This window comes from Fringilla coelebs (assembly GCF_963513975.1).
Source record: "Fringilla coelebs genome assembly, chromosome: 12".
NCBI classification, from domain to species: Eukaryota; Metazoa; Chordata; class Aves; order Passeriformes; family Fringillidae; genus Fringilla; species Fringilla coelebs.
This window is the reverse complement of record NC_140038.1, coordinates 19,691,770-19,719,080: the sequence shown is the minus strand read 5'-3', so window position 1 is coordinate 19,719,080 and position 27,311 is coordinate 19,691,770. Positions and strand designations below refer to the sequence as shown.

The 27,311-nt window shown below is 53.5% G+C and overlaps 1 protein-coding gene across 1 annotated transcript in view; it reads left to right on the top strand.

Moving 5' to 3' along the window:
* Positions 1 to 8,088: 8,088 nt before the first annotated feature.
* PCSK6 (proprotein convertase subtilisin/kexin type 6) overlaps positions 8,089 to 27,311 on the top strand; it is a gene marked incomplete at its 5' end in the record, with an annotated part of 33,561 nt that continues 14,338 nt past the window's right edge. The window contains 8 exons of the mRNA XM_084213497.1: positions 8,089 to 8,307; positions 13,236 to 13,340; positions 17,498 to 17,608; positions 18,217 to 18,360; positions 18,930 to 19,006; positions 19,654 to 19,742; positions 22,839 to 23,011; positions 26,589 to 26,801. Of these exons, the coding sequence (XP_084069623.1) occupies positions 8,089 to 8,307; positions 13,236 to 13,340; positions 17,498 to 17,608; positions 18,217 to 18,360; positions 18,930 to 19,006; positions 19,654 to 19,742; positions 22,839 to 23,011; positions 26,589 to 26,801 (1,131 nt within the window). The remainder of the gene's footprint in view (positions 8,308 to 13,235; positions 13,341 to 17,497; positions 17,609 to 18,216; positions 18,361 to 18,929; positions 19,007 to 19,653; positions 19,743 to 22,838; positions 23,012 to 26,588; positions 26,802 to 27,311) is intronic.

Sequence of the window (27,311 nt, the reverse complement as noted above, 5' to 3'; positions counted from 1 at the left end):
CTCCTGCTGTCTCCTGCAGGGAAGCCGATATGCCACAACAGCTGATTTTTATAGGACTAATCCAGATATGTCCAAGGCTCCATAGAACCCTGCTTTGTCTTGCTTAATTTTTTCTTTTTAAGTTATTTTTCCACCAAAGATGAGTTTTTATTGTTGTGGAGTTTTGCTCTGTGTGGGATTTCCACCCACTGTGGGTATCAGGGTGCTTTTGCAGGATGCAAAGGCAGATTTGCTGAAAACAGCCTTTTTTACTCCCCAACCTCATTAAGAAAGAAAATAAACATTAGAGGGGATTTTTTTTTTCAGTGTGACTAAGGGAATCTCTAATTTTCAGCCCCAAACTGATCCCAAGTCTTGAGACCTTGGTGCTTGCTTGAAGCCTGGCTGGGGGCTGAAGCAGATGTTGCCAGTCTCTGGCACAGATGGTGCCTGGTGGCTGATGGTTGAATTGGTGTCGAGGTCGCCCTTGCTCCAGCACCAGCACCTGCCCTAAGGTGGAGCTGCTTCTCTTTCAGCATCGTGGCTGCCCAGAGAACACTGGATCCAGTCTGGCCACCCAAATACCGCCTGCCTGCAGCTTCTGAGCAGGGCTCAGACAAAAGAAAACCCATCCACACTGTGGGTTTATGTTTGTTTTCCACGCTCCACCATTGAAATTCCATGTCAAAGGTAAGCTCACTTGAAGATTAGGCTTTGGCAAGTCTTGCTATGCTGCCAAAACCTTCAGAAATGCCCTTGGTGAGCCCCAAGCATGCTCTGCCACTGGATGGGGAGTGAGTCTTGGTCCCAGCTTGCCAGGGGATGAGGGGACACAAACCCATGGGACACTCCCTTCTCCACCAAAAGCTATCCCTTCCCAATGGGGGCCCTCCAGTCCTTTGCCAGCAGAGCCCCTCCACTGTCCCACGGGGCTGCTCTCACCCATCACTCCCACAGCTGTCTTTCTCCCAAAGCTGCTGCTCTAAACCCCCCAGATTCCTAGCTGGGTCAAAATACTCCTAAAATCTGAAGGTGGCAAAGGAGAAAACCCCTCCTGTCCTGTTCTGTCACGGCTCTGAGGGCTGGTATGGGGGTTAATGGCCACCAGCCAAAAGCTGTGGAGGAAAGACCTTCAGTTGTGAGCACTTGGTGCTTGGGCAGCTCTCCTGCATTTTTTTCTAAGACATTTTGCAGCAATTAAAATGCTGCAGGTAAATGCCAAACCCCAAATCTTGGCAAAGGTGCCAGCTGCTCTGCAGTCAGGACAGACCCAGCCACTGACTCCGGGCTGACCATGTTCCAGCCCTAAATAGCTGCTTTTCAGGGACAGGTGGGTCACAGCAAACTTTATTTTTCTGGAAACAGCAAGCACATTGTGCAGGGCAGGCTTTCCAAGGATGCTCCCCACACCCTTTTCAGGAAATACCACGCAGCTCTCCTTCGTGCCATGCCAGTTTGTAGGTTTTTTTTTTTTAATTGGCATAAATGATAGCCTCGGCAAGGACACACCATGTTTTCCCTGGGTTGTTGGATTTTATTTTGAAATTGCTGCTGGTTTGATCTTTGCATCTCCCCACTCCCAGGCTCATTGCTCTGCTCTTGTGTTTCTGCTCCTGGTGCTTGCTCAAATACAGTGGGTTTTGGTGGGAAGTGAAAATGCAGTGGGGAGGCTCATCCTGTGCCAGTCACAGCCAAGTCCTGGGTACATCACCCCATCTGGGAGTGAAATAGAAAAGTCGTGTTTGATCTGACAAAGCCACCACAGAGAGCAGACAGCAGCTGTCCCTTCCTGGTGACCCCCAGCCCCTTCTAGGAGTCCAGCTTTTGATCCCAAATCCAGCCCTGGAGCCATCATTCCAACAGCAACGGCCGTGCTTCCTTTGGCTATTTTGGGGGAACCTGAAATAGCCTCCCCTGCGCGGTGACAACGCGTCCCCCACGTGGCACCGGTGTAACCGGCTTTTCCAAGACCTGCTCTTCCAGGGGTGCGGTTGGCTCGGCTCGGTTTATTGCCAGCACCCTCTTGACTCTGATCCTTCTCCCTGCTGCAGTGCTCTCAGATAAAGTGGCATGGTGGGAACAACCAGGAGAGGTAGAAGGATTCCTATTTCACAAGTGGGATGGGTGCCACATCCTGTGGTCCCCTCCCTGTCCCAGCACCCTCTCCAGGTGAAGCATCTCCCCATTCTACCACCCCTCATTTCCTTCCTTGCCCTAATTTCCAAAATAGCAATAAATCCCAAACCTATTTGAGATGGGTGAAAAGGCTTGGGTTTGTTCCCTTTTAGTTCAAGACCAGCACACAGTCGATTATCTTTGATTGATTTCCCCACCCTATGAATGTGTGTGCTGGGCCCAGCAGTCCCCAGAGCGCCCTTTGGCCGCTGAGCTTCAATTGTTTCTAAACTTCAGGATCCATCTTTTGGATATTTTTTCAGGCCTGAGTCTGTAATGGGCCCTTTCTCTTTTATTTTTTATTACTAGCATTTATACTAGGATGACATTTGAACTAGGTAGGGAAATCTTCTTGCCTGCTACAGCACTACCTGACAATCAAGATTTAATCTTTCTGGAGAGGAAGAACTCATCAGATGGAAAAAAAATTCTGATATCTGTGAAATTGCAGAAAAGCAGAGCAGGAGGAGCCTGTGGGAAATCTCCAGCCCAGCCTGGAGCAACACAGAGACTGCGCAAGCCTTGACCATGGCCGGACAGATGTTGGTCTAATTACAGCTAAAACCTCTGGCTCTGGGGATGCTCTGTACCCCGAGTGTATCACTGCAGCCAGGCAGCCTCTCTAATCCCCAATTTAAATCCCTTTGGCTGCTGCCTTCAGTGCTTGGAAGAGGTGCTGGATGGCAGAAAACCATTGGCACATCCCCCTTGGTGATCCCTGTGCTTCTGAGCCCTTCCACCCTGGCCAGAGTGCTTTTTCCCCTGTAAGTTTACCCATTTCTCACTGAGAGCTGCCAGGGGTCAGAGATTTATAAAATGGGTGTTTCAAGAATTTGGAAATAAATTTCCCTCTACATGCAGCGTTGTGACCAGGGCTGGGCACCAACACAGAGCTGCTGCTTGTCCACACCTCCTTGGGCCTTGCTCCACCTCATCCCCTCCTTCCTCTCCGTCACATTTGATGTCACCTCTTCAGACTGAAAGCTTAATCCAGATTTAGAAAGGGAAGGAAAAAGGCAGGGACAGGATTTTTCCAGTGAGCATGAATCTCCTGGGAATTCACCCAGGGCTTTCCCAGCTGCAAAGCTGGTGGCTGCTGCACGCTGACAGCAGCGGTGGCATTGCCAGAGCCATGTGCTGCTGTGACACATCAGCCATGGGGATGAAGCTCCATGGAGTCTCCAAATCTTATTTTCCACTGGCAAGTTTCACTGGCAGCTCACTTGTGTGCAGGATTTTGCCATTAATACCCCCCAAACCATCTGGCCACTAGTGAGTCTGGGGTTATTTTAACACCTAAAAGGGCAAGCAGAGAAAAAAAAAAGAGATTGTTTGAGGTGAGTGAATATATGTTGTGGTTTAACATAGTTCAAATGGAAGAATACTGATTTGTCCTGCAGATTTACAAGTCCCTGGATGGGAGCAGGGACTGCAGCCGAGAGCCCGGTGTTTTGCCATCTCTGCTGCGTGCTGGAGTGAGCCGGGGCAGCTGCCGGAGGACGCTGGAGGCATTGTGCGGCCGGACAGGTTTGAAGGCTGGTGTTAATGAACTGGTGTTAATGGGCTGGTGTTAATGGGCACCCTGATGGTGAGAAGTCAGCATTGGAGCCGCCGTGCAGGGACTGGAGCTGGGGGTTCTTCCACGTGGCTGTCACCGGAGAGTGAAGAGTCAAGCTGCAGTAACTCCCCGCTGCAGACAAGATCCTGAACCGCATCGCTTTAATTACGCCAGCGCAAATTTCATTCATTTGGTTAAGCCTGGGAGCTACAGAAAGAGCTATTTCCAGGTGTGCTGGTTTAATTATTGCATGCCCTGGATTACCCACCGTGCACAGCTGCATGGACGGGGTTTGCCGGCTTTCCGGCAGACCCGGACAAGTTCACAGCCATCAGCACGTCGATGGCCCCACTCACGCCTCTGCACATCCCAGCACACGGGCTCTGCTTGGGTCAGATAAATGGGTTTTAACCTGATTTGTGCTGTAATCTCCGTGTCGACAGGCTCTCATCACGCACAGGATAAAACCCCAGCTCCTGTGGCCGGGGCTTTCGCCGGGCAGCTCCTGCCAGCAAGGCTGGCCGATGGCTCCAAGCCAAGTGCTTCCCTGTTCTGGCATCCCAGGGACACCTCTGAACCGTGGGTGTTTGCAAAACGGCTTTTGTTTGCTTAACTCCTTGCACTGGAGCAGGCAGAGGCACAGCTCCCACTGTCCTGTCCCTCCTCCGCAGGCAGGAACAGGGTAACAATCCTGCTGCCCAGGGCAGGCAGCTCAGTGCCAGCCCTGCCATCCCACCCCTGGAAAAAATAGCACCTTCTGGGTGCATTATTTGTACTTTCCTTTTCTGAACGTGCCTTAAAAAGAAGGGCTTGGTTTTCAAAGGAGCAGCATTTAAATTACATTCTTCCCTGCTCGTCCAGCTCTTCGCTGTAATCTTATTGCTGTACAGAGCAACGAGCGTGCGTGGGACATGGTGGGATTTTAACTGTAATTCATGGACAGATATAAAATGCCAGGGTTATTATGAATTTTATTCAGGAGAGTTTAAATGTTACTGGTTCAGCAGTGTCTCTTTCCATGCTTCCTTTGCAGCAGCTTCTGTTTAACCTCTCAGCTCACAAAATTTATTGTATTGTTGGTGGCTCACTGTAATTCTCCAGGTTTTCAAATAATCCCAGGAAAAGTGTTAACCAGAGCCTCTGCCTTAGTCTATATCCACTGCAAAGCACGTGGGGCCAAAGTCTGTCTTTCCTGACACCCCTGGTAAATCCCTTGGGTTCATCTGGGAAAATTGCCACTCTGAATTTCAAAATTATGTCAGTGGGAGACAGGTCAGGAGCAGTGCCGGGAACAGGGAGCAGCAAAACCGGGGTACCAACCTTGCAGTCAGCATCTGGGCAAGGCTCCCACCCAGCTCACATGATGTTGCAGGCTGAGCTGGGCACGGGCTTTACTGGTACCAGTAACTATTCCCCAGGCAGATACATCGAGGGTCGTGATGAATGGCCTAGCTGCGGGAAGAAAGGTCTGTGGTGTAGCTTGTAGCTAGGATTTGATGGCCATGATGATCACTGATGAGCATTGGAGTGGGATGCAGAGCACTCCCAGACATGGATTCAGCCTGATTCTTCTGGGATTTGCCCATTTTTTTATCACCTAGCACAGACACAATGAGGTTTTGCACACACACTCCCAAAAGGCAACCTCTTTCCTATGTTCACTCTTCTGAAAAGCTTCAGAAAGATTTTCCCACTGCCATAACCTAAACCCTCCCTGCTGCTGCCGGAGCTCATTCGCCCTTCTCTGCTCCCTGTGGAGATACTTTGCCCCTACTTTGCATCCTCTGCCGACATCCCTCAGACCTTCCCCAGCAGAGGGAGGTGGATGTTTTGAAACCAAAGGGTTTTCTTTCATCTATTCCCGCCTCTCCTCTGGCTTTGCCCCCTGCATCTCTCTGGATGTGCATCACACACGTAGCACACCCGGCACCCGCCAGCACTGCTCATCCATCTCACACACCTTAATCAATGGGAAACTTGAGGAAAAGCCCATAAACCAGATGGGAAGTGAGGATTGGATTTGCAATGTGCTGGTGCTAATGGAAACCATCCTTCACTGCATAATCAGAAGGAATGGTCACACACAACCCATCATTTCTGCCCAGGGTGCTCACAGGGCACTTGGAGGACCCGTGGGGTGGTGAGCCCTGGAGGCTCCAGTGTCCCTGCGGTGATAACCCACAGTGATTTCAGTGAGCAACATCTTATGGTGAGAGTCACCACACTCCCCAGTGCCTGCAAATTATGGCAACAAATTGTCCCATCCCTAATGCCAGCACAGCATTGTTTGCACACAGAAACTCTCCAAATCCCCATTTTGCTGATATTTGTAATTTCCTGGGATAAGCCTGCCTGTGGCACAGGGACTCACCTCCATCTGGCCCCTTCATGTATTTGCTGCCTGCAAATGGGTCAAAGCCCAGTGCAGGAGCTGCCAGAAGATTCTGGCCCTGTCTGATGCAGAACAGGCTCTCTATAAATTTCCCTTGGATTAATCTCACAGCTAAGCTGGGAGTACTTCCCTATTTCCTCAGACTCTCACTAGCTCACCTGCCCAGTGGCAGGGCTGGTACAAGTGGGTGGCACCAGACTGTGATTTTCCTCTCCAGCTCCAGGGATGGGTTGTACTTGCTGCTCCTTGGATGCCCCCTCACCCCTGCACACCCAGGTAGGTTTTGCAAATCTGTTTGGGGCTCGGGAAGGTGTTTGTATTCAGAGAGATGGGGTATGGGGCTTGTGCCCCAAATACCAGTCAAATCTGGCAAGGGTCTGGAAAAGAGACAACACCCACTCCGGGAATCACAGCCACCCTGAGACCATCCCTGCTAGAGCCTGTGGATGCAGCTGCTCATTGTCAGGGCCCCGGGAGCCCTGGACACATTTCTGAAGCTCGGATATGATTCAGGTGAAGCTCTGGTGTGATGTGAGTGGATGCAATGCCACTGAAACATCCTTTTATTTCGGGCAGCTCTCTGCCGGCCTGGGCCCGCATTGGCAGGGAGGGCTGTGGAGCAGAGCATCCCCGGGCAGCTCCTGAGCCCGGCCTTTGTGTGCGCCACCACCTTCCCCAAACAAAGCCCAGTTTCTGATATCCCACGAGGTCCCTGCTGTTCCCTGAATGGCATCCGTGGGAGGCAGAGTCAGCACTCCAGCCTGTCTGCCCCAGCCCGTGGCTTATGGTGGTGTCCAGGTCCTGTCCCGAAACCCTCCCCACCAGCCAGTTCCTCCTGGCCTTTCCGAAGCCCAGGAGGAGCTGTCTGGGGTTCGCTAGGGGGTGCAGGTGGGGTGCCAGGGGTGTGGGGGCAGTGCTGGAGGGATGCAGGGGGGAGGTGCAGTGGGATGTGCCTGTGGGGGTTGTACAGAGAGGTGATGGGGATGCCTGGGGGGATGCAGGGGAGAACAGGGTGGGGGAGATGTGGAGAGTGCCAACGCATTCCAGGGAGACAGAGGGGGAGGGAGGCTCGGACTGGATGCCCAGGGGGATGCAGGGGCTAAATGGGGAATGGAGCCAGGGAATGCACGATGGGCTGGCTGAGGGAATGCAGGGGCAATGTGGGGAGTCTCTCTGCGGGATTCAGGGGGTACCTGCAGAGCAGATCTGGGAGGATGCATGGAGGGTTCCCCGGGGGAATGCAGATGCACAAAAGAAGATGCAGTGCCGGGGCATGCAGGGGGATGCGGGGGCGATGCGGGGGCTCTCTCTGAAGGGTGCCATGGGTTACCTGAGGAGCAGAGCTGGGTGGATGCATGGGGGCTGTCTGCGGGGGAAGGAGGGGGGGTGCCCCGGGGAATCGGGAGCACAAAGGACGATGAAGTGGGGCGCAGGGGGAAACCCGGAGGGCAGTGCTGGGGCATGGAGAGGGGTGCGGGGGGATGCAGGTGGTTGTTCACCGAGCAGCACCGGGGCGCGCAGGGGAGGATGAAGCGGGGACAGGGGATTGCCCGGTCACATGCAGGGAAAGGCAGGGGGGGTTCCGCGGAACAGCACCGCGGAACGCGGGGGGACGCAGGGGGTCCGCTCGGGCACCAGCGCCGGAACGCGCAGGGGGAATGCCGGGGGGCACAGGGAGTTGTCCGGAGATACGCGGGGAAGGGACACAGAGCCGTGCACGGAGAGGTCCGGGGAGCTGCCCGGAGTCGGGCAGGGGGGCTGCAGAGGTGCGCGGGGGGGTTTCCGGGGAGCAGCGCCGGGCACGCAGCGGGGCTGCCCGGCGGCAGGCGGGGGGACGAGGGGGGGCAGTGCCGGGGGCCGCCCCGTCCGCCCGCTCTCCCGGGCCCTCCCCGCCCCCCCCGAGCATCCCCCCGCCCCCGCGGGCTGCGGGGCCGGTTAAAAGGCGCAGCGCCCCGCTCCGCCCAGCCCGGCCCGGCCCCGCACCATGCCCGCCGCCGGCCCCGGCGCGGGGAGCGCGGCCGCCCCGCCGCCCGCCCGCCTCTGCCTGCTGGCCCTGGCGCTGCCGCTGGCGCTGCCCGGGCGCGGGGCCGCCGCCGAGCCCGCCCGCACCGTCTACACCAACCACTGGGCCGTGCGGGTGCGGGGGGGCCCCGCCGAGGCCGCCCGCCTCGCCGCCGCCTACGGGTACATCAGCCTGGGGCAGGTAAGGGGCGGCGGGGGCCGGGGGGCTCCGGGAGCGGGCAGGTGCTGAGCCACCGGGAGCGGGGGATGCGGGGCCGGGGGGTCGCGCTGGGGACCGGCGGGTGCACCGGGGAGCTGCCGGGGGTTCTGGCACCGAGAGCCTGCGAGGGATCGGGGAGCTGCCGGGGGTCCTGCAACCGGAGAGAAGCCGAGGGTTCCGGGAAGCTACCGAGGGTCCCGGGATCGGAGAGGCGGAGCGGTCTCGGGAAACTGCCGGGGATTCCTGCACTGGGAGCCTGCGGCAGATCCCCGGCGTGGGGAGCTCGGCGCTGGGGAGCTGCCCGGGGTGTCGCACTGGGACTCCCGGTACCGGGAAGCCGACGACGCTGGTCCCGGGGCTGGGGAGGCGGCGGGGGTCCCGCGGAACTGCCGGTACTCCCGGGACCGCGACAGGATCCCAGGAGCGGGAGATGGACCCCGAGATCTCCCCGCTGGCGGAGGTCTCGCCGAGTTGCCCGGTCTGCCGGGACAGAGGCGATGCCGGGGGTCCCGGGAGCGGGAGATGAGCCCCCCGGAGCGGTCGAGATGAGAACGGGGCCGATGCGGGGATGCTGTCGGAGCGCTTTGGCCGGGGGGCGGTCTCCCCCCGAGCGGATGCCCCTCCTCGGGGTGCCCTCGCTCCGCACCGCTGGGGGGTTGCACAAGTTCCTCCCACCCCGGAAAGCTGTATTTGTGGGTTTAACAAACTTTGGACTCTCCGGCCCGGGTTTTTATCGGAGATCTCGGGAACACGGAGAACTTTTGCTTTCAAACCCCCGCAGAGCACTGGTGTCTTAAAAGAGATTTTCTGCGCAGCAGCTCATTTTCCTTTCAATTTCTTCATCTTCTGCAATCCCAGATGCAGGCTGGTGTCCTCGGAGTTTGTTCCAGAGTTTATTGCCATGGCGCTGCCCGGCGCTTTTTTGGCTGGGTGACACTTCAGGTTGTCCTCCTGCCCAAGGTGTCTCCCGGACTACAAATTATAACCTTGCTTTATATCGCAACCCTGCTTTTAACTATAATTAAAGTCACGGGGTGCTGCATAAACAATTTTTTTGGGGGGAGGCTGAATTGGGCACATTGTCTCCTGCACCAGTGTCTGTGACCTCGCGTGGGGGACAACCCCTCATGTTGCACCCTTAGTCTCCTACCTGCGTGCTCAGCTCCCATCCCACCAAGGAGAAAATCACATGTATTTTTCAATCGCGTCTATCACAGGGCTGGGCGAAGGTGGTTGTGCAACCCAAAGGGCTTTTCAGTGTTTATCCCTCTTCAGGCAGAGAATATCTTGATTGAACTTCCCACTCTCCCAAGTTGCATCAGCCTAACGTCAGCTCCTGGTTTGGGGTTTTGCTGTGTCCCTTCCCTGCTGGAGCATCTGTTACCCCTCCCTCCTTCCCCATCCCGGTTATGTGAGCTCATCCCTATGATGCTGGAGGCATTTGGCCCATGGGTGCAATGTGGCTCCACTGGAGCATCCATCCTTTCCCCCTGAGCCCTTTCCCCGGGGCAGCCCTGTGCAGGCTGGAGAGCAAGGGAAATATTTCTGTGGTTGCATCAGGGTGTTCCTGGCTCCCGCCTTTCCCGCGGATACTGGGAGCTCCTGCACCGCTGGGGCTTCCCCAGCTGCTCTCAACACCCTGCCTTCAGCCCTGCATCTCTCCAAGCTTTCCCCATTGGCTTTTGGGCTTTTTCCACTGGGTCCTGTCCAGGGTTAAACCTTGAGGGACTGCTTTCCCTGCACGTGGGCTCATGTGTGACATTTGCAGTGTTGTGCTCAAGGTTCATGGTGTGTTGAACTTGAGTGTCCTCCTCTCCTCCTCTTGCATCATCAGCTTGTGGAGCTGCTGGTGATGGCACTTTGCCCATTGAGATGTGCCCTCCTGGGGGGCCTGATTCTGGACAAAACCTGCTGGGAAACTCTGCCCAGGATGTTGTCACCCTGGGAAGATGTTTGAGTGGAGTCCAAGGTGGTGAGGGAGGAGGAGAGGTGATGGTCGCTGGATGAAGACCCAGCTGGGTGCAAAGAGGCTCAGCCCTGCCGTGGTGGCTGGTGACATCTTTTCCTCTGCGATGCAATCCTGGAGGCTCCTGACACGGGAAAGGCACTGCTGGGCTTGGCACACACAGCTCTGAGCATTTTCTTGTGCCCAAACCACGAGCCAGGACACTCTAAACCCTTCTGGGTCATGGCAGAGTGACATTTCCCTTGGGGAATCACTTGCGTCAACTTCTATTTAAGTGAAGCAAACAACTAAACAAAAGAAACGGCTTTTACACCCTCGAACGCCTGCTCATTCCTCGCCTGCTCATTCCTCCCGCCGGGCTTTGTTCCTCGGCCGTGCCGGGGCGAGCCGGGACAGGCCCTGGCCGAGGGCGCTGCGGGGACGGTGCCGGAGCCCCGGGCAGTGCCGCTGGCAAGGGGGTGATGGTGAGCCCCTTCCCATCCTGCTTGCAGGGTTTATATGAATTTTTCCATGTGTGGTGTCCAACACTAAGTTTTGGAAGGGCTGGCACATCCTCAGTGGTCTCACCGGCAATGCAGGAGAGGGATGGGTTTAATTTTGGGCTGTATTTGGAGCTTTCCTGGATTCCTGTCATCTCGCAGCTCTTGGCTTGATCCTTGCTGAGCTGAACACATCCGTGGTCATTTGCGAATTACATTCCTGAAGGCGGGAGCTCAGCGACTGGACCCCTTGTCCCTGATGGGAATGGGTGGTGTCCCCAGGAGGGGAGGGCTCACTGCCTTCCCGGTTGGATCCACCCTTTGGGAAGGCACCAGTGCTGGCGTAGCTGTACTTAGCACAGATGAAATGGTTTGGGTGAGATGGGGTTGCATTACAGAGCCCTTACTGAGCTGACTGATCACAAGGAGGACCAACAAATCCTTTTTCATTTAAGAGAAAAATGACATTTACAAGTTTTTCTCCTTAGAATATCTTAGGTGGAACAGGACATCTGGAGGTCTACCAGGTTGGTCCACTGGGACCAACCTCTGCTCAGACTTTCAAGGTATTCCCATCATGGGAAGGTTTTTCTTATTTTTCTGCCCATAAATCCCAGGAGGATAAAGAAGTGGGGCACAGAGTTCTTTTCCTGCTGCTCTGGCTATGTATCCCCAGAGCCTGTGATGAGATCATTACCTTCCCTGTGCTCTTGCTGCTTTGCATTGCGTGGTAATTTTGCATTTATTTGTGAAAAGGAAGGAAGAAATTCTTTACCTAGGAAGGAATTGTTTACAGTGGGCATGGTGGGGCACTGGCACAGGTTGCCCAGAGAAGCTGTGGACGCCCCATCCCTCTTTCAGGCCAGGATGGAAGAAGCTTGGAGCAAGCTGGTCTAGTGGAAGGTGGCTCTGCTCATGGCAGGGGGTTGGAACTGGATGTCTTTAAAATCCCTTCAACCCTAAACCCATTGCAGGATTTTGTAGTAAGCCCTGTACTCTGATTTCCAGGCAGAGTGGGCAAGAGGCAGTGTGGCCTTGTCAAGGTTTCCCTAAAATATGGAGAGGTTGAAGCACCCTCCTTCTCTTTTTTAAGTGCAAATGGATTTGAAGAATGGGTTTAAAAGGCAAATACAGATTGCAATGAGCAACCTCTTTAAGTGGATGTTAAAGAAAATGCCCAGCTACTCTGCAATGTGAAGGGGGAAGAGGGAGGGTTTAAGTGAATTTGAGTGGAAATAAATTATAAAAATCACACTAACAGCAGTAAAGTTGGTGAAATGACATCCTGGCATAAAAGGCAGAGCAAGACTAATTAAATATTTAATGCTTGTAAGAGACACTGGCAGATCTCAAAGTATCAAGTGTGATAAAGATGTAAGTAGTTGTCATCTGCTTTAGCATCTGATCCAGACAAACCTGTTTGTTCCCTGCTGCTCCATTGCAGCCAGCCCTGGTCTGGCCTCAGGAATGTCACCCTGGCCCCTGGGTCACACATGGTCTTAAAGATGTTGCCTTGCATGTGCTTGTAGGGGATGGCCCTTTTTGGTCCTGTGAGCAAGACACAGGGAACGTCACTGGCTCCAACATCCAGCTCCTGACATGGAATGTGGGTTTTTTTGGTGGGGCGGAAAAAAAAAAGGAAACCAACTCAGGCAAAAGTGAATTTATAGCAAAGTCCCAATTTGTACACAAATTATGTGATCTGGGAGCCACATACCAGGGAGTGCAGCTTTTGGGTCATTCCCGTCCCTCTGGCTGTGAATCCCCGTGAGATGTTTTACATGCGGTGTCTGGCTGAGATCCCTCGATTCATTGCATTGCCCCGGGACTTTATCCCTGCTTTTGGGATGAAAAAAGAGGAGTTGTGGTGTCTCCAGATGCCGGGCTGAGAGGGCCGGAGGCAGCGCAGCCACCCCAGGGCTTGGCAGGGTGGTGTGGCTGGCACCGTGTTCTCCTGCAAGTGCTGCCATCCCTCACTCCAGGGGATGCACATTTATATCCCACGCTTCCCAGGAGCATCCCATGGCGGGCAGGGATCGCATCACCTCTCCTTATGTGCTGCCGGGGCGAAGCCGGAGCGCGGGGCGGAGAAGGCAGGAGGATGAGGCACAGCTCCCCTGGCTGCGCCGCAGCTGCTGAGCTCATTTTTAGCTCATTATTTCTGCTTGGGAGCTGATGAAAGGCAGTTTTCAAAGATGCTTTTAATGGGTGAAAATTCATAAAAATGTTTTCCGGGCTCTGTTGTGCCAGTGCAGCGTCCGACCACCAACGCTGTTTGTCACAGCGGTGGCACCGGGGCTCGTGCCAGCATCCTGCATCCTCCCCAGCCCCGGGAGCTCTGTGGGAGCGAGGGATTTGGGGTGCAGGGCACGGCTGCACCGATGCTGCCAGTACAAAATGGGGGGGCAGCCACGGGAAAACAGACTTTAAAAAAAAACAACCCAAACAACCTCTTTTTTTTGCAGATTGGAAGCTTGGAAAACTATTACCACTTTCACCACAGCAAGACGTTTAAGCGCTCCACGCTGAGCAGCCGGGGACCGCACAACTTCCTCCGCATGGACCCCAAGGTACAGGGCTGGGCACCCTGGTGTCCCCCAGCCCCTGCAGGGTGGCGGGATGGGGGTCCCCACCTGTCCCTGGAGAAGGCTGTTGGCTTGATCCGGGTCAAGAGTGAGCTGTAGCATCTCGGGATGACATGTTACCCTTGAGCCACAGCCCTGCGCACACAGGAGTGACTCATTGGGCACGGGCACGGAGAAAATACGTAAAAGTGACTAAACACTAACATCTGCCTGAAAGCCGGGAGGAAGAAAAGGGGGAAAAGCTTTCCAGGACAGAAAGGCTGTTGCATGCTCGGGGTGTTGATCCAGTTGCCACAACACTTGCTGCCTCAATGGTTGCTATGTGTGAAATCCTTGGCAATAGCTCTGCATTGCTTTTTTCCTAGAGCAAGCATCCAAAGGGATTTTCAGCGCAGCTGAATTGACAAAAGTAATGGGGTGGCGGGGAAGAAGGCAAGGAGGGACCTGGGCAAGCTGGGTTTGGGGTGCTGGGGAAGCGTTGGGGCTCCCCTTTGGCTGTCCTCCCCCAGCTCCCCCTGAGCACTGTGCAGAGCAGGGGAAGGGTTAATGCTGGGAAGGTTTTTTTGGGAGAGGGGGACATAAAAGCAGAAAAAGCCATTTTGGTGAAGGTAGCTTAGGTAGCAAGCTGCTGGTGCCTGCAGCGATGCCTGGCCGCCCTCGGGGTGCTCAGACACCCCTGGGATGCTCCTTCCCAAGACATCTCCAACCCGCTCCACACCCGGTCCCGTCCACATCTCCCCAGACACACGCAGCAGCCCTGAGCTCCCCAGGCTTTCCGGACAGATTTGCTGTTAAATATTTGGACAAGGTCTGTAGCACATTTTTGAGGAGGAGGCGTTCGTTTGTTCGCGTGGCTGCTTTGCCAGCGGGGGAAACCTCGGCGAAGGGAGCCTGGTGCCCTGGAAGTGTGCTGGGCTTTAATTAAAGCTGTTCGCCCTCAGGGGGTGCACAGGCATCCCAGCAAACAACGAATTCTCTGCATTTGAAATACCCCCATTTAAATGAGTCTGGTTATAATGCAAACTAAATCAATTGGCTTTTAGTCATATTAACCTTTACCTTACCTTGCTTTGTGGGCTCCAAGCTGGAGCAATTAACTCCTGTTCTCTTAATCCTTCCTTATCAGTTCAAAACCTGTTGGCATGTCTTGTCTCTCCCCCTCTCCCATGTACATTTACAAATCGTTTAAGCGATGCATTTGGATGGCACCAGCTTAGCATGCATGCAGGAAAACATCACCTCGAGGCAGGAGGACAGGAGCTGGAATAGGGAGGATGGAAACAAATCTTGCAGAAATCCTGAGGAACCAGCCAATCCGGTTGTTTGCAGATGTTGGGTGGTTCATGCCTTCTGGGGGCTATTGTTTCCACTGCTGTTGTTTGTTTGCTGTGGGGTTCGGTGGCATGAGCTGGGCAGGAGGACCACGCCAAGCTCTCCACCCCCAGAAGTCTGAGGAAGGGGAGACTCCAGGACACACAGGGAAGCAGCCAGGGTCCTGATCCTTGTGCGACCAGGGTGCTGCTGAGCTGCCCTGTTGCCCCAAGAGACCCCTGGGGCAGCTGACTGCTCCTGCTGGGGCTGATATAAGCCAAGAGAGTGGCACGTGATGGAAAGGGAGGAAGGATGTGGCAAATCCAGCAATTTCGGGGATAGGTCATGGTGGTGGGAGCTGGGGAGGGACAGTGGGGTGCAGAGTGGGGTCATACCATGCTGTGCCACCCCTCCTAGGGCTCCACTTGCAGCTCTTACCGCCATAACTTTCCTTGCTCACTGGAATGCTCGTGTTGGTCCATGCAGTGCTTGAGCCTCCATCCTCACTGCTCCAGTCTCTTAATCCTCATCAGGGGGTGCCATGGCCTTGGTCCCTGTGCCTCTGGCCATGCACCACAGCAAAATCAACCCCATCTGAATTATTTGCTGTGCTTTATGGCAAACGTGCTGGAACCATCTTGTTTATCTTGGATCTCCACTTCAGCTCCTGCACAGCCACTGGGATCCCTGGAAGTGTTGAAGGCCAGGTTGGATGAGTCTTGAAGCAACCTGGTCTGGTGGAAGGTGTCCCTCCCTATGGCAGAAGATTTGGAGTGAGATGAGCTTTAAGGTCCCCCCCAACCCAAACCATTCTGTGATTCTGTAATAATTAGGGTTTGCAAGGGTAGAGCTGGGACCCTGGGCCTCAGGACTACAACAGTTTGGGTCATTTCTAGTACTAAAAAGCCTTTTCCCCCCTTTATTTTACGTTTTCAAGAAGCTTTTCCCCAGCTTGGACCAGCAATGGAAGTTGATCTGAGTTTCATGAGCTGCAGGAGCTGTTGCAGGGATGCCCCAGACTCCTCCTGCTTGCCTATTTTCCCATGCCAGCCACATTGATTTATCAACTCTTCCTTGAAATCAATGTCCTTAAACTGCTGATTTCTCTGTGTCCACACACGATGGCTCTATCGACTCCCAGCTGGCAGCGCTGGGGTCGATCAGGAGCCTGTTTGAGATGAAGACATCCCTGTGAGGCAGCTCCTGGCAAAACCCCCTAAAATCCCACACCTCACCATCATTCCTGCATCCTGCAAAGCAGCAGGGAAAGGTAGTAGCTGTGGCTTGGGCAGCCAGACTCATGGAAATGCTGCCAGGGAGTGGTGCTTTAAGGAAAAAAGCCTGTTATTTGGGCCATAACCTCTATTTAATGTATTTTTATTTTTTTTTAACTAGACCATGAAGTTATATTTTTGCTTCCAGTGTTTAAATCCATCACTGTGTGAGCAAAGCGGTGCACTCTCGGCAGCCAAGGCAGCGTGGAAAATCATTTTTCTATGAAATACATTTTTTCCCCCTTTCAACAGTTTTTTTCTTTTCTTTATAATATATATGTGTTTAAAACCCAAGCTCTAGGCTGGAAGCTGTCGGGTTTCTGACATCCACCTCCATCTGAGGCACAAAGCAATAAACTGTGCAAGAACTCAGTTCAGCTGACAGCTTTACATAAATGAGCTCAACAGAAGTTGCACTTTGTATTTTTATTCCTTTTGTTACAAAACCTTAGTCACAACAATAGAGACATCCCCATGAGTAGCTCCAAAAAGACCCAGAGCCATCAGGAAGAAAGTGTCCAGCAAGGAGGGATGTGCCACGCAGCCCTCACAGTTCATTGGCTGGTGCTTCCTTTCTCCCCCAGCACGAGCATCTGTAAAGATTTGGTCTATAAATTACTTTTATAACCTTTTTTTGCTAAACTTGTGCTTCACCTCCATGCTGAAGGCAGGAAAGCCCTATGTGGCAATAAGGGTCTGGGGGGTGGTTAATATTTGATAAGGATGGGATGTGGCTGCTTCCAAAGCAGCACCTTAGGCAGCTCCCTCTGCAGCGCTGTGGGCAAACACCAGCATTTCCCAATCATGGCCTTTTCCAGATCATTTCCCGTTTGATCTCTCTGCGTGTCATGCCCCGCTGGAACGCAAACAAATGTCAGAGTGGTCGGCTCCAAGGCCACCTCACACGCAGCCACTGCCAAAAATACTTGTGTGGAGCTGGCCACGTCCCCTGAGATCTGCCACAGCCGTGTGAGGCCATCACGTATTTTTGGGAAATGCGTGTTGCGCTTGAGTAAAGCCCCCAGTTTTTGTTGTTTTATCGGGAGGAAGGCGCTCGAAAGGATGAGCAGCCCGGAGCCAGGTGGAACAGCCTCAGGGCTGAGCTGCTGCCTCCCAGCTGGCAGGAGGGATCAGCCCAAAAGCTAAGCCAAGCACCTGAGTCTTCTCCAAAACTTTGACTAAACACTGAAATATGTGTTCTGTCTCCAGCGGGACTCCAGCGCGTGCTTCTGTGCTTGGCTGAGCCGGGGGAGTTCAGGCTTGCGCTCCAAGGCGACGTTATTTGTGCTCCAGGGCTCTGCTGCTCCAGCAGAGGAATCTGCTCTGGCTTAGACAGCACAATGAGCTGAGCTCACCCTGCCTGTCTGTCCATCCATCCCGTCTCCTTCCAAATGGAGCTGCTGTCTCCACAGCAGCTCTGGCCACGGAGATGGGGGTTTGCCAGAGCACGGGGTTTAGGCTGAGGCTGGCATTGCTTCTGCATCCCATGTCCCATTTCAGTGGGCAATGCCAGGCTCAGTGCCCATGGGTGGTGCTGACCCAGGTCTCTGCTTGCAGGTGGACTGGCTGCAGCAGCAGGAGGTGAAGAGGAGGGTGAAGAGGCAGGTCCGAGGGGAGCCACAGGCCCTGCCCTTCAACGACCCGGTGTGGCCCAACATGTGGTACCTGGTGGGTGTCTCCCTGTCACTGCTTTATGGGGGGTCATTTATTTCTAAGCAAATGCATCATCAATCTTTGCTTAGCCCAGACAGTAATGAAATAATAGCATCAAATGTGCTTGGCAGCAGGAATTAAAAATTGTGAATTAATACACCTGAGAGTCTGGTTTGAAGTGTTTCACCCTTGTTAGCAGCCCCCCTTCATGGTCTGCACAGCAAAGACTTGGGAGCAGCACTGCTGTATTTTACCCATCCCAGAGCTGCAGCCATCTATTTGTAATATAATTTTTCTCCTGCCTGCTTCATCGATCTGTATTTGACAGGGAAATTCATTGAAAATTAAGGGTGGAAAGGAAGTGAGCACTTCAAAACCCAGGAGCCCATAGTACTTGAAATGGAAGAGGAAAAGAATAATGGGGAGATAGCATTGCCTGGATTAACTGCTGCAGGATGGGTTTGGTCTGTGGAGTAAAGTTATAACAAATCTGCAAGTTATATGGCAGGGGGTGGGTTGTAAATATATTTTCTGGTTGATTAAATGGGTTCCTGGCCTGGCTGTTTGCTTAGATGGGCTGGGATGGGGTTGCAGCCCTTTTGCAGCTGTGTTTGTCCCCGTAGCACTGCGGTGATAAAAACAGTCGGTGCAGGTCGGAGATGAACATCCTGGCAGCCTGGCAGAGGGGCTACACGGGCAAGAACGTGGTGGTCACCATCCTGGATGACGGCATAGAGAGGAACCACCCTGACCTGCTGCAGAACTATGTGAGCTGGGGGATGGATGGGATGGACTGGGGCTGATCCTCACCATGAATTGATTTATGGAGAATTTCAGTGTGTAAACACAGCTGAAGTCTGTGCATTGGCATATTTAGAGGAAAAGGTTTGTTGCCTTTTTTTTTTTTTTTAAAAAAAAAAAAGCTTGAGATGTTTTTAAGAAGGAAATGAGGTTTTTAGATAAAGAGGACTGGGGGAACTCCCTTTGCAGCTGCCTGGGAAGCAGCCTCCTCCCTCTGCTCACCAGGGCAGAGCCAAAAACCTGCATGAACCCGTTCAGCCCCAGCTCAAACCCCACATGGCCAGAGTGGGAGGGAGGGGGGTGCTGAACCCAGCAGGATTTGGGGTTCAGAGGAGCACTTCCTGAGGTAGCAGGATATTTCCCCTGGGAAACACTCAGGACTGCAGCCTAAAAATATTTATTCTGAGCAAACAGACAGAAACTAAAGGGAAAATGTAATTTTCTGCTCTGCTTGCCTGCACTGGCCATCGCTGCAGCTACTGGCCACCACAAGCACCTTGTAAGTTGAATTTAATGGTGAATCTAATCTTTTCAGGATCCTCTTGCAAGCTACGATGTTAATGGGAATGACCATGACCCAACTCCACGATACGATGCCAGCAATGAGAACAAGTATGTGATGATAATTGTAATGGAGCAAGGGGTTTGGGGGTGTTCCTGAGGCTGGGTGTCCCCTCTGGGGCCTCTTCCAGGTCCCTTTCCCCATTCCCAGTGCTGCAGAGTAGGCTCTGTTAAGGACTTTGCATTAAGTCCTTGTGTTTAATGTTTAATGCAAATTCAGCTGGTGCCAACCACACTAATTGCTAATGAATCCTCCAGCCATCTAGTACAGCACCAGGGGGTTCCTTGCCCTGGCTGGGGATTGAACCAATGAGTCAGGATGGGTGGCTGAGATGGCAAAGCCTGGATGCATTTTTTGGGCTTCGGTTAAAGTGGGATGGTTACAGGTGGAAAGGAAACAGGAATGCAAAGAGCAGCCTGCGTAGAGGTGCAAGATGCAAAGAGGAAGTTGCATTTAGGTGCAAAATGCACAGAGGAAGTTGCATCAAGGTGTAAAATGCAAACAGCAAATTTGATTTAGGTGCAAAATGCAAACAGCAAATTGCTTTCAGCATTACTTTCCTCCACCCGCTTGGTGTGGGTTTTGGGTAAGTTTCTTCCCCTGCTCCAGCCTTGGGGCTGGTTTTGGGTGTTGGGTGGGGTGTGGCTGGAGGGATCCTTTGCCATGGCCAGGAGCTGATGGGGGTTTCTCCTTGCAGGCACGGCACTCGCTGCGCGGGGGAGGTGGCGGCGGCGGCGAACAACTCCTACTGCATCGTGGGCATCGCCTACAACGCCCGCATCGGAGGTGAGGCTGGCACCTCCATGGCTCCCCTGCCCTTCACCATCCCCCTGAGGGACCAGGGCCACCCTGGTCACACCAACGGGCTCCTGGGGGAGAGGTGGGATGCTGCTCCCCCAGGAGAAAGTCTCTCCCTGGTGCCTTGGCTGCAGGGAGCCCCAGGGGTGTTGGGGGAGGAGGATGGGCGCTATGGCATGCAGGGGACTCTGGCTCCATGGATTTAGGGTGGAAACTTTCTGCTTGGGCTGCATCCTTGCTGTGAGGGTGCATGTGGATTGAGGATGTGGTGTTTTCACCCCTTGTCCTTGGGGTGGCTGTGTTTGCTATGGTCAGTGGTGCTGGCTGAGGTTCAGAGCTGATGTCACTTGTTTGTGGGGTTAAGGGATGCTGAGGAGCTGCTCAGAGCAGGGGGCCTGGGGAGAACCCCAAAAATACTCTCGGGGGGAAAAACACCAAGAAAGTGGGGGGTCAGAGATGCGTATAGGGGGGGTTTTCTGCACAGTCCCTCAAATAACGTGTGTGGAAAGCAAATGAATCTCTATCACCAAATTGGATCCTAGTGCTCATTAGCATTGCTGAGTTCATTTGCATTAGCTGAACTGGTTGGCAGTTCTGGCCAGCCCAGGCAACCCTGGCACCATGAGGGTCTTAGCAGGGGTGGGAGTGGCGTGTCCCACCTTACACGGCTGGTGGAACAGTGTAGGGGACAAATGCCTGGAGCTGGGTTCTTTCAACCTTCAGCCCATCCCTGGCATCATTGGAACAGGAGAGGGGCTTTTCCTGCAGCCCCTCCTGCCACTCCAGGGCTGGGAGAAGTGACTGTCAGCAGCAGGGACCCAAGTGCCCACCGGTGGATTTGGGGTTTAATTCCTTCTTTTGGCTTATTCATCCTGGCTGTGCGGGAAACAGCTTTTGTTAGGGTTGTGTCTGCATGGGAGCAGTGTTCACAGGGATCTTGCTCTTGGCCAAGTACCTCCCGTGGTTGTCTGTGCTGGGAAAATTCCCAGAGGGAAGAAATAACCCCAGGGAGGGCAAAGAGTGGACTGGTAGGGCTGTAAGGGCTAGGGCACATCATCCCATCCAATCTCCTGTGCACCCTACATGTGTGATGGTGTTTTGCTTCTTAGAGGCTTCTTGCCTCTAAAAACCCATCTCCAAGCACACAGCAAGCAGCAGCAGAGCAAGGCAAAGCTTATAGTGGGATTTATTGGATCCTGCAGGATCAGGCCATTCCCTTCATGCTCCTTTCTCTACAGCAGCTGTGGAGACGAGCGTTCCTTGTTGACTTTATGACGACCTCTGGGTCTCATTTTAATTTGCTTCCTTTAACGAGTGCCTTGCCTCAGGGGTGTGCTGGGGAGGTGTTGAGTGAGACAAGACACCTGGCAGAGGGCTGGGGGCCGGGGGCTTCCCACAACATGAGCAGGCAAAGGGGAAAAATAGAGTCTGAGCCATATCAAGTTTGGGATCATGGAGGAAAATACGCTATAGCTGCAGCGAGAGTGATTTTAGATGGATTACACAAATAAAGCAGCGATTAATGAGCACAACTTGTTGGGGAAGCCTATTTGTCACACTCGGAGAGCTCCCATCTAATTTTACTGGCTGCTCTTCAGTGCTCTTGCATTGCTTTTCATATGCCCTGGGCAAAACACATCACTGCTCAAGGAAAGGGCTCCTGCCATTCCTCCTCCTCTCCCCTCTCCTCCAACACTCGCTTTGGAGGTCGGTGTTGCTCTCTGTGTGACACAAAGCTCATTTATTTTGCAGCACCCACCTCTGCTCCCCATTATTTAACCAGGGAGCCCCTCATTGTGGGTGGTTGTCTCTGGGCAGACTTTGGGTTGGCTTTGGGTTGACTTTAGGCTGATTTTGGGCTTGCTGATGAGAACAGCCACATACAGTAAGCACAAACCCCATCCCTCAGCTGGCTTTCCTTGCCGTGTGCAGCTCAAACACTGGGCTTGGCTCTTCACGCCTTCTCCTTGTGTTTTCTTGTTGACAAAGAGGAATTTTTTGGGAACAGCTCTTCTCCCTGATTTTACATTTCTAAGCTTGGTTTTGGCTGGTTGGGAACAGTGTCAGAAGGAGATATTTGAGTTGACTGGTGTCCAGAGCGCAGCTGCAGCTGGAATGACATCTGCCTGCATTTGTTTGCTTTAAGACAAAATACATGTGGAAGGGGAAATGCATTTTCATAAACCAGACTCTCCCTGGCTGACAAAATACGATGCTGAAATTTCCAGCATTGCTTTTCTTCCAAGGGCTGTTTCTGGGCAGCCTACTGGGGTGTCTGGTACCCTCTACCCACTGTACAGAGAGAAAATCCAGCAGGGAAAGGGTGATGGAGAGCAGAGGGGGTTGTGCTCTCATATTGCAGCAGTCAGAGGCTGGGGGTGTGCAGCAATCCCCCAGCCCATCCCACTATGGCTGGTGGGCTCTGCCCGTGAGCATCCTAGCTGGTACCTGCTGGCATTCCCAGCTGAAAGTGAGAGTTATCCTGGGTGGCATTGTTGTCCCACCGTGTGTTAGGGTCCTGGCTCTGATTTTGGCCATAAAAACCACAGCCTGGGTTTTATTCCTAGGGCTTTTCCTTCTCCAGGGAACCGCTGTCATCAGTTGGGCAGTGATGGGATTTGGGAACAGTCACAGCCATCCCCACTTGAGGGGAGAGGCTTCATCTCACCAATGTGCCTGAAGCTGGGGGACATGAGTGTTCAGGAAACACTAAAATCTTCCAGGTGGAGAAATGCGCTAGCTAAGGAATCAAAAGGGGAGTAAAAAGGATTGTAGTGGGGGATTTTGGCACTGGGGAGTGCAGTACCACTACCACCACCCATTCCCCACTGGAGAAGGGGAAGTGAATTTTAACACCCCCTTCTCCATCACCTGCCATGAAGCCAGCAACCCAGAAAACTTTCCCCATAGCTCCCCAGCATCCTGCTGCCAGGCTTGTTGGCATGCGGGGCCAGGGGCTGAAGCTATTCCAGGCGCGCCTGAGCCGTGCGGTTTCCGCCGCCGTTAACAAAGCCCTTTGATTGCAATCCTCACACTGTCATCCACGCCATGAAGCCCTAATGTCTGATGTTTTTGTGCTTTTAGGCATTCGTATGTTAGATGGAGATGTAACAGATGTTGTTGAAGCGAAGTCGCTTGGCATCAGACCCGATTACATTGACATTTACAGCGCGAGCTGGGGGCCAGATGATGATGGGAAGACAGTTGATGGACCCGGTCTATTGGCCAAACAGGCTTTTGAGCAAGGCATTAAAAAGGTGTGGATCCCGCAGCGCCCAGACGCGCTCGCCCTCCTCCTCCTGTCCCGTGGGAAGGGCCGCGGCCGGCCCGGGGTCTGGCGCGGGGATGGGCAGCTCGGCCCCCGAGGCGATGCCAGCACTAGGGCTGGGGCGGGGGGGAGCCAATCATCTCTAATTTTTCCTAGTTTTTCCCGGCGTCCCTAAGAGCTCCGGTGGATTTGGCGGCCGAGGGTGGTGACGGCGGGAGGTGCCTGGTGATGGTGGGACCCCTCGGCACGGCCCCGGCAGAGCAGGGAGGCCCCAGGTTGTGCGAAGCTCTGCCGGGATGAGAAACCCAAAGCGGTTCTTGGGGGGGTAACTTTGCACCCCAAAATGTCCCCCTGGATGCTGGTGTGGATGGAAACAGCAGAATCCAATCCCCAGTATGTCCAACCCTCTCCTCCATGCTCTTGGGGCTCCTGGTATCCTTTCCCAGGGGCCTCTGTCATGTTAAGCATTCCCCTGGTTTTCCACCCAGAACAAGTGGCTGTGTCATGGCTGGGGAGGGACATGGGTGTTGCCACAGAATCTGACAACGAATTGTTGTGCTTATTTGGCCAACATCACATATGATTGACAGCTGTCAATCTCTGCTGGGGATTCCCTGGCCTTCCTGTGCCCCTTCCCTTTTTGGATACTTTAAAAGAATGCCCAATATTGGCAAAGGCATTGGGAAAAAGGCCTTTTTGGCAGTTTGGTGGGTGCTGTGGGTAAGTGTTGCAGTGGCTCAGGGCTCCACAGTGGCTGTTCCCTGGGTGCTCCAGAGAATCTGGGGGTGGGATTCCATTGCCAGCAGCCCCGGGCCAGGCTGTGAATCCCCCACTTCAACCTCTGCCACCACTCCTTCCTCTGCTGCCTCTTCCCGTAGCGTGCCGGGCGTTGGGGCGGCCTCTTATCTAAAAATAGGGTGGAGTGCTTTTCCCACTGTTTACTTGATTTCCTGCTGGGGCGGTGAGCCTGCCGAGGAGTCCATTGAAGGGCCGGGGAGTTCACGCCGTGTAAATACGGGGAACAAGCTGCTTTTTAGACCTTATTTTTCCACGCAGGAGCAAACGGGCAGCAGCAGGGTACTTGCCTAGCACAGCCCCACTCTCTTAGGATGCTTGTTTTTGCCTCCCAGGGGACACCCCAGTCCCACCACTGCCGCCCCGTGTTTGCAGCACCCACTATCCCACATGCACAACTCGTAATTGCCAACTCCATCTCCTTAAATAACAAGGAAAGCTGCAAGCAGATAGTTAACTGCCACCTTTAGCCCGAGCAAACAGCTGTAACCAAGTTATAAATCCTTAAAATTGAGTTTTTAATGGAAACATTAAAATAACCTTTATCTATTAGCGATAGGACTGCGCTGGGGTAATTTATCATCTTGTTTCTTGTTCCTCCAGCCACACTTTATTAGTTCCCAAGCTAACGAGGGGATATTTATCCTGGTCATTCATGGAGTGCTGTTGGGCAAATACCCAGGCCCTGCAGAGCTGCGGAAGCAGGAGATGCTGTGCATCCCACAGCCAACCCATGAGCTGCTGGGGTGAGCTGGATCAGCCCCAGCTTGGCCAGGGAGGGATTCCCTGGTTTAAATGATGCCCAGATTCAGGTTTTATACCAGTCAGGAGACCCTCACTGGCATTGCATTGTCTTAGAAGGATGGCAAATTAAGAAGCTGGATGTTTGGGGTCTGCTTACAGAAATCTTGATTGTTCCTTGTTTGAGACCAAAGGGAAAGAATGGATTTTTCCAATCCAGAGGAGCTGCAATATGTGGTGAGCTCTTGCTCACCAGGAAATGCTGTCAGGTGTTAGCTGTGCATTGTTGTAGTGCCATTCATGTGTCTGTTCATGTCCTCATGTGACTGTGCTGTCTCCAAACCCACCTTCCCCCAGTGCAGCCCTGCCTGGGCATCAGGGGATGTGGGTTTGGAGCAGGTCTGAGCCTTTCTTGGGTCCCGTGGGTGCAACACTCAGGGTGAGGGATGAAAGGGAAGTCTGGGTTCCCAGTCTTCTGATCCCAATCAAAATCATTGCTTCATCTCCAGATGCTTGGCCAATTGTGTCCTGTTTTATTCCTCTAATTAGTGATTTGGGAACTCTTGGGTTGCATGAGGTGTCTGGACTTTGGTGTGGGTGAGCTGGACGGTCGCTGTCTGTGTGTGTGCCGAGTGTGTGGGCTGGGATGCTGCCTCCTTAGAGATCCAGGAAACCCTGGAAAGTGGGATGGGAGATGCCAGCAGCAGGCTTGGTGGGCTGGCAAGATGGGTTGAACTCTCCGTGATGCGGAGCAGGGCAGTAATTCCCTTGGCAATTGCACTTTTTCTTGCAGAGCTCCAGACAGCTCTATTAATCTTTTCTAGGGAAATACCCACCCAGTTTTGCTGGGAGGCAGCCCAGATAATGAAAACTTTCATAAAGTAAGGAAAGAGCCTGACTTAGACTGTCTATCCAGAGGTAGGGTCAGCTCAGAAAGCCTCTGCCCCAGGAGGGGGGCGAGACAGGTAATAAACCTTCCTGCTCCCCCCGGCGCCTAAAGCCCACAATAAATCCCAGTGAATTCCTCCAGTGCAAAGCTGCTTTATTATTATTATTGTTGTTGTTATTATTATTTTTTGTGGAGGAAGCTGCCACAGAGCAGTGGGAGGGAGGTAAACACCAGATCTGCCCAGACGAGCGCCGAAATCTCTCCGTGGCAGGAGCAGCCGCGGGGAGGACGGGGCTGCTCCGCTGCTGCCGCGCCTGCCAAGCCCGGCAGCGCTCCATCCTCCCCGGAGAGCCCTGCCTCACAGGCCACGGAAGAGAACCAGCCACTTAATTTCCTGCCCCTAACCCTTTTGGCTCACCAAAAATCCTCCTTTTTAGGATGTTCACCTTGCTGTGAACCCCCGCAGGGCTGGGCTATTCCTGGGTGTCCCAGCAGTGGGTTGGATGGAGGAGTGAATGGGGCTCATTCCCGTGGTGTTAGATTCTTTAGGGGCCCTCGTTTGCACCACAGCTGCTGCTGCCAGGTGGGATTTTCCCCTGGCTCCAGGGAGCTCTGGGCAGCAGGCACACCCCTCCCACCCCCCAATTCCCAGTGAGGTCACAGCTGTACCCACTGGGGATGGCTCCATCAGAGGTTCCAGCTAAGTGATGGGGAGGGAGAGAAAAGGGTGGGATTTACAAAATAAAAAACAAGAAACCTTAAAGGATAGGCTGGGAGAAGGATTCTGGTGGTTTTGGTGGTTCATGAGGGGTTTTGTGGGCTTGGGAGATTTGGGGTTTGGGGGTTCCCTGCCAGTTCCTCCTGTAGGGTCATCTCTAAAAGCACCATGCTGAGATCCAGGGTCTTGAGTACCCAAGATGTTTTCCCCCAAGGAAAATGCCCAAATCCTGTTACTGGATTTTCGGGAGTCATTGCCAAGGGACACATGTGGGGACTGATACAGGGGGCTGAGTGCTGGGACCCATCCTTCCACCCTAACCAAACACCCAAAAACCAGACTTACCCCTCCTCCCCGTGCTGAGCTCACCTCTCAGCTGGGGCAAACACCTCCTCTAACCCTCCATGCCCTCGGTGCCCGCAGGGTCGCAGGGGACTGGGGTCCATTTTCGTCTGGGCGTCGGGGAACGGCGGCAGAGAGGGCGATTACTGCTCCTGTGATGGCTACACCAACAGCATCTACACCATCTCCATCAGCAGCACCACTGAGAATGGCTACAAACCCTGGTACCTGGAGGAATGTGCCTCCACCCTCGCCACCACCTACAGCAGCGGCGCATTTTATGAGCGGAAAATTGTGAGTTTTACCCCAACATCCAGTGGGGCAGCATCCCCTGGGTGTTTTCTGCATGGCTGGGCTGGGTGATGGCTCAGTTGTGAGAGCTAGGCTTTGTCCTTAGCCTGCAGTGGGTTTTGCTCTCGTTTTTGCTCAGGGATGTCACATTTTAAATGGGTGAAAGGGCTGGAGGTTTGCAAAAATACCCATGTAAATATTTACCTGTTCCCCAAGGTGCTTCCTGACTGTATATATATATATATATATTTTTTTTTTTTTTTTAAAAGGGAATTTTGAGAATTTTTAGCCTGAAAGAGAAAAAAGGGGGGGATGGAGGCATTTAACAGGGGTGTGGCAGCCCCAAACTGGGAGATGAGACTTTCTGGAGCCAAGGAGCTGCCTGAAAGTGTGTGCACATGTGGATCAGTGCAGGTTTCCCTGCCACCCAGGCTATATTTGCCCTGTCCCAACAGCTGCGGTGGCCTGGTCACAGTGCGCCTGATCGTTACTGGCATCCTTGTGCATCTTCTG